We start from the raw sequence: 7,256 nt of genomic DNA, 5'->3' as shown, positions 1-7,256 counted from the left end.
TCAAATGTGTAACCTAAAAATTATTTCATAGAATGAAATTGAGGAACACCTATTTGAACATAACCATGTACAAAGAGTAAAAATTATGTAATAAGAAGAAGAAAAATTACCTTCAAAATTAAATCTTGAAAAACAAACCAGACAATTGAGAGAGTAAACAAAGTGTATAACAAAAAACAAAGAGAATGAGAAATATGTTATATATATATATATATATATATATATATATTATATTATATTATATTATATTATATATTATATTACTATGTATATATATATTATATGTGTGGATATCTTATGTTTATATATATATATATATATATATAATTATTTATATATATTATATTATATTATATATTATATTATTATTACTATGTATATATATTATATGTGTGGATATCTTATGTTTTTATATATATATATATATATATATATATATATATATATATATATATTTATAGATATATATTTATTTTAAGTATATATTATATTATATTATATATAATATAAATATAATAATATATATTATATTATTATGTATATATATTATATGTATATGCGTAGATATTTTATGCTTTTATATATATATATATATATATATATATATATATATATTTCTTTTAAATTTTTATAAATTTGTAATGTTATAAATTTGTTTATAAAAGATCTCACTAGTTAAATGATTAATTTGTTTTATACGTATATATTATATATATTATATTATATTATTATGTATATATATTATATGTATATTATATTATATTATATTATATTATATTATATTATATTACATGTATATGTGTAGATATTTTATGCTTTTATATATATATATATATATATATATATATATATATATATATATATATTTCTTTTAAATTTTTATAAATTTGTAATGTTATAAATTTGTTTATAAAAGATCTCACTAGTTAAATGATTAATTTGTTTTATACGTATATATTATATATATTATATTATATTATTATGTATATATATTATATTATATTATATTATATTATATTATATTACATGTATATGTGTAAATATATATATATATATATATATATATATATATATATATATATATATATATATATATATAAAGTATATTTTATTTATATGTATATATATTATATTATATTATATTATATTATATTATATTTTATGTGTAAATATATTATTTATTTATATATATTTTTTAGATTATTTAATAAATTATAAATAGTTTAGTAATTTAAGCGGGGATGGGTATTTGGGCGGGTATATATATATCCCCATCCCCAGTTGAAAACTTCGGGTATTACCCATACCCATACCCATACCAGTCAAAGCGGGGATTCCCCGTCAAAACGGGGACGGGTTCGGGTGATACCCACGGGCACGGGTTTATTTGCCATCTATATATATATATATATATATATATATATATATATATATATATATATATATATATATATATATATATATATATATATATATATATATATATATATATATATATATATAAAGAAGATTTTCTTTTTTGTGTCCACGTTTTAAAATACCAATTTTATCCTTTAAATATAATAATTTATTAAATTTTTAAAAATTGACCGTTATTTTCATAAGCTTTTTATAAATTTGGTTATCTTTGCTTCTTTTTTTCTTTTTTATTTATCAATAGTTATTCTTTCATCTGTTATGATATATTTCACTTTAGTTTTAATAAATATCATTTTAGTTTATATAACAACTTAATAATATTTCAATATTATCACTTACTAATATAATATCATGTATATTTAAAAAATATACACACAGGCACGATAGCGCCTGTGTTTATGTTAGTATATATATATATATATATATATATATATATATATATATATATATATATATATATATATATTTTTTTTTTTTTCTCAATACGCCATACTTCAAGAATACTGGTTAAAAAATTAAAAGGCTTTTTCTCAAAAAAATCCACACGAGAGCGCATTAAAACGTTATAAAACAATATTTCTACGCATTTCAAATTTTAAATGTGAGGGTATAAATATAAATGAATTTTTTTCTTTATTAGTTATTTAAACTTTTATTGTGTTAAATATTTGAGTAAGCTCTTAGCTAACGAAATGATTTTTTTTTTTTTTATTTCGGTAAGATGAAACAAGTAATTTTATATACACTGAAATAGTGGCCAGAAAATACTATGTAGCTGTAATAGACTTGTAAATAACTTTTAATTCCCAAAGGCTTTGAAAGAATTTCAACCCATAGGAAGTTTTAGTTAAAAAATTGTACTGTGTCATTCAAAATTGATGTTCTAAACTAACCAGTTTATTCTCTTCACGAGAACTTTACTCGTTCCGAATGAAAGACTGACCAAACTCAAACACACGTAAACGAATAAAATAGGCACATCACATTCACAAATACGCAATGAATGACTCAAAGATTCAATACAAAAACCTGAAGCTTCAAACTTAATTTAGCTTTAAGAAAAAGTAGGAAATGCTATGAAAAGCGTATATTGTTTTTGTCTGCTCTATTTCCCTTCCTCTGTTAAGTAATATGCTCTTCTTACACAGTCATCAAATTCCTTCTGCACTCAGATAAAAGAATAAAGCAAAGCATCTTCTGCCCTCCAAATTTTACTTGTAAACAGTGAGTGCCACACCTATTTTATTTTGTTCTTTCTTCAATTGGATCAAGTAATGAACTTTTGGGACACCGGGATGAACCCATCTCAAGTAAGGAATCTACATTTTATTGCCTTCAAAAAAATTCATCATCAATCTTCTTATCTATCTCACCTTAGCTTACACTCATTCTTTCTCATCCCACCTCACTTTCAAATTTCTCAACAACAATACTCATGTCAAACTTCTGCTTCAGTTCTCATAGCATTACTTTGTGAAGTACCTGATACTACATTCTTTTCTAACAATGTGCTAGAGGTACACAATCCATGTTTTTTATTTCCCATTTTCTGTTTGCATGCATGCATGTTCAATGCTGCTTTATCTGATACACATAGACTCCTTGAATTCTTTATGTATGAGTTTTAGTCCTCTATCATTATCTTTTTTATTTCTTTGTAGAATTTTTGAAGTTCTCATCCATTTTATAATGTTGTTGCAGTGTTGCAGTTAGAACTGAATGTTATAGTTGAAAAGGGTGATCCAATGCACGAGCCTCCACCACTGTGCCTAGTGTTCTAAGAAACTCATCAAGAAGAAACATTTATTTCTGAAGCAATTGAACATATCTAATGAGTTTCTTATCCTGGCCTTCTAGCCACTCATGGCAACCCACCATGAGTAGAGACACCACTGCCTTAAGTTACTGGTTGAATTGGAGGTTCTTACTTTGTGCTCTATGGATTTTAGGATCCATGGCTCTAGCATTTTTCTTGATATTCAAGTATGAAGGATTCAACAAATCAAGATCAAACAGTGGAGAAGAAAGTGAAGGAGAAGAAGCTGGATTGTTACATGAAGATGAGGCATGGAACACTTGTCTCATAGGAATTGATCCTTCATGGCTGCTAATTTATAGAGTAATTTGCTTTATTGTGCTTTTGGCTTTGATCATTGCCAGTGTTGCTTCTGATGGAGCAGGCATATTTTACTTCTACACTCAGTAAGCTACTTTAATTTTATCTCTTAACATGAAAATGTTCCTCACAAAATCTGTCATCTCTGGTTTAAAAAAGATGTAACTTTTTATGTTTAAAAATAATCATAGTTAACATTTAACAGTGGTTATAAACTATTACAAAATACCCTTTAGAGAACCAAAACCAAATTTAAATTTTTTCGAACCCAGAAGGATTAAACTATTGTTAGTTGTAATAAACTGTTGCTTTTATAAATATTCTAATGGTATCTTTTTTATTTCTTGTGCTGAGCAGATGGACCTTTACATTGGTCACTATTTACTTTGGGGTAAAGCTTTACATTTTCGGCTCCGATAAATTGTAGCAGAAAATTTTAGCAGGAAAAATTGAAAATGCATGTAGTTGTTTTTTTTTTTTTTTCTCTTTAATTCATATCTTATGTGATTGGGTTATTTGTTATCTGAAATTGATTTTCAGCTTGGATCATATTTCTCCTTATATGGATGTTCCCTGAAACAAGAAAAAATCAGAGTGAATGGTCCTTCTTTAGATGCAGAAGTTGGCATTGGTACTCATGATAGAAAGATTGCTTCTTTATGGGGTTACGTTTTTCAAATTATATTTCAGGTAATGGGGACTGATATTTAACCTTTTTTTCATCTTTTTTTTCCTTATCAAACAAATTATGAAAACACTTTATTTTATATTCATTTTCCTTTCTTTCCCTTTTTTCTCCATAGTAGGTAAGAAATGCTTAACTCATATGTGTTTGAGGGTAAAGTTATATTTTTCTTTAATCATTAATACACCTAAAAAGAAAAGAAAAAATGAAAGAAACATAATATCTCAAAAATTAAAAAATGTTTCTTTTTATTCTTTTACAGGCAGAAAATTAGTTTGGAAACTGTATATCAGAGGAGAATTTAGAATATTTGTTTCTTGTTTTTCTTTAACTGGGGATGAGTTATGAATGCTGAAACAAAATTTGGTTTTGTTGTGTGGTTAATTTGATTTTGTTTTTCATTTTCTTTTAAATATATAGACTTGTGCAGGTGCTGTAGTGTTAACTGATTCAGTGTTCTGGTTCATCCTTTATCCTCGTTTGTCCTCCTACAAAGATTATAGTGTTGATTTTGTAAGTATAATCAACATTCTTCTTTCTCTCTCATTTATCCTTTCTCCTTCCAAATTGTTCAAATGTCATAAAAATTGTTGGAGATTGTTTGAACTTTACCTTGCTTCACATAAATATTATTACTTCTCCTTCAATACTAAACAAATAAAGATATTTTTTAATATTAATTAAATTAATTATTAATTTCCTTTTATACTTTTCTTATCATGTTAATTGTTAAGATCACCATGATTGTGTTAGTGGAAATACTTTATTTATGTTATAGCATATTAGGGTGCATAAATCGATGGGTTTTGAGGGTAAATAAATATTGGATTTGTTTGCAGGATTTTTTTTCAAGAAATTAGTTTTCTCATATATACAAGTTAAAAATAAAGAAATTTTTATAAGTTAACTTATACATAAATTAATTTTATCTATACAAAAATTCATTTTTTTTTAATTAAGAAGATGGTCCAAACATATAAAATATTAAATTATAACTGCTAAGTTGGTCTTTTTTTCATCTGAAAAAATTTGCTTTTTCCTCATTTTGCAGTTGGTTTTTTGTATGCACTCAATTAATGCGCTTTTCCTCCTCGGTGACACATCATTGAATTGCATGGTGAGTTTTTGGTTTATACACATTTCTTTTATTTGAATCAAATCATTAAGTTAATTTTACTCTTTTTAAAAAATGTTCTGTAAATATTAATGATTCTGAATATGTTTTCAACCACCCCCATTAATTAATCACCCAAAATAATTATTAATACTGTTTAGGACAAAATTTAAACAATTTTTGTTTGTATCATTCTCTCGTTTATGTTAGAGTATGAATGAGGAATATATTTATGTAATGCTTGATTACACATATATGTGATTTAAAACTTGAAATATAATTGAAGAATAACACAAGTATTGTATTGTTAACAAGTGCAGAGATTTCCAATGTTTCGATTTGCATATTTTGTGTTGTGGACGGCTAGTTTTGTGATTTTTCAGTGGATCATCCATGTTTGCGTCACACTTTGGTAAAACCTTGTTTTATGAATCATTCTTTTTGTTAACATTTATGAGTCATTTTTTAGTCCAAGAGAATTAATTGTTCCTTTCATAATAACTTAACAACCTCTGTTACAGGTGGCCCTATCCCTTCCTTGATCTATCATCTTCGTATGCACCCTTATTGTATGTTCTCAAAATCTATTTTTTACAATTGTTCAAATAATTTTATTCTCATTGCTTCATAAAGCTTAAAATAGTTAATAAAAAAAAGGGTTAAATATGTTTTTGTCCTTCAACTTTCAGTGAATTTTTGAATTAGTCTCTCTTCAAAATTTTATACCAATTTAGTCTTTCATTTTTAGAAATGCATGGATTTAGTTCTTTTTACCAAATTTTGTTAAGTTTATTTGACATTTTAAACACATTTTATGATAATATTTGAGTTAACATTAAAGCGAAAATGTGTCAAACGGTGGAAAACAATTCAAATACTATCATGAATGCACTTGACACGTCAGATAAACTTAACAAAATTTAGTTAAAAGAACTAAATTCACAATGAATGACTAAATTGATCAAAAATTTTGAAGAGTGACTAATTTCAAATTTTACTAAAACTTGAGAACCAAAAACATATTTAACCCTAAAAAAAATTGAACATATGAGAAAAATAGAGTCATTAACGTAATGCATGAGGTTCAATTTCAGGTACTTGGCTGTGGCTTTGATGCACTTTCCATGCTATGGGGTATTTGTTTTAATAATAAGGATGAAGCACTTTTGGTTATCAAGATCATTTCCTGCCTCTTCCCGTTTTGTTAGGTGACAACACTCTCCAAAATGTTCAACTTACCATTTTCCCAACAAAAAGTGATTTTGAAGATTAGAATTAGATTATTTTCCGGCTGCTATGTAAATTCATCCCTACCACTCTAACCCCTACAAATATTACGCGCATGTTGGATTTTACTTATGTAACGTGTTTCACAACTAGAAGCAGCTTTTTATAGCTTCTACATCTTTTTTTTTTTATATTAGTTTTTTAACACATTATCTGAAATGTTGCTTTAAACATGTACAAAGACACACAGATGAATTATAACACCCCATTTATTTAATAAAGATAAATAAAGGATATGTCACATAGAATAATATAAGAAGCGAGAATAAAATAGTATGACGTCACTCATACATATATCCCATACTTAAAGGACGAATAAAATTGGCACACCATGATGTCAGGTACCAAGTAAAGCAAGAGAGATAAAGACTTAAACAAATCCCCAGGGGAAACAATACATGGGCCTTAGCCCCAAATGAAAAGTCCAAAGGCAGAAGCCAATCCAAAGGCTAAGCAGCGAAACCATCACCTCCCTGTTGACCACGGGTGTTCCTCGCATCTGCTCACATCAACAAGTTGATGATCATCGCAAAAGAGAGTACCACACAGCAGAACACACAACAATAAAAGTAGGGTAAGCTAGAGCACAAAATAATTCCATCATGCAATCTAATACACTTTCACAGTCAACAATA

At 26.2% G+C, this 7,256-nt stretch overlaps 1 protein-coding gene across 2 annotated transcripts; it reads left to right on the top strand.

Moving 5' to 3' along the window:
* Positions 1–2,711: 2,711 nt before the first annotated feature.
* Positions 2,712–6,797, top strand: LOC114179368. 2 transcript variants are annotated; one of them, XM_028065692.1, is made up of 9 exons: positions 2,712–2,936; positions 3,121–3,621; positions 3,893–3,926; positions 4,076–4,225; positions 4,641–4,733; positions 5,272–5,337; positions 5,655–5,746; positions 5,856–5,903; positions 6,429–6,795. In XM_028065692.1, exons 2-9 carry the CDS (start codon positions 3,251–3,253, stop codon positions 6,544–6,546), a joined length of 972 nt encoding a protein of 323 aa, XP_027921493.1. In that variant the 5' UTR covers positions 2,712–2,936; positions 3,121–3,250; the 3' UTR covers positions 6,547–6,795. The 2 variants fall into 2 exon arrangements, with proteins under 2 accessions (XP_027921493.1, XP_027921494.1); XM_028065693.1 differs by lacking the exons at positions 5,655–5,746; positions 5,856–5,903 and having other exon boundaries at positions 6,429–6,797.
* The last annotated feature ends 459 nt before the right edge of the window (positions 6,798–7,256 follow it).

The sequence above is a fragment of the Vigna unguiculata genome, chromosome 3 (genome assembly GCF_004118075.2).
Source record: "Vigna unguiculata cultivar IT97K-499-35 chromosome 3, ASM411807v1, whole genome shotgun sequence".
In the NCBI taxonomy this organism is placed as follows: Eukaryota; Viridiplantae; Streptophyta; class Magnoliopsida; order Fabales; family Fabaceae; genus Vigna; species Vigna unguiculata.
The sequence above is the reverse complement of the archived record's forward strand: the minus strand, read 5'-3'. Positions and strand labels throughout refer to the sequence as shown.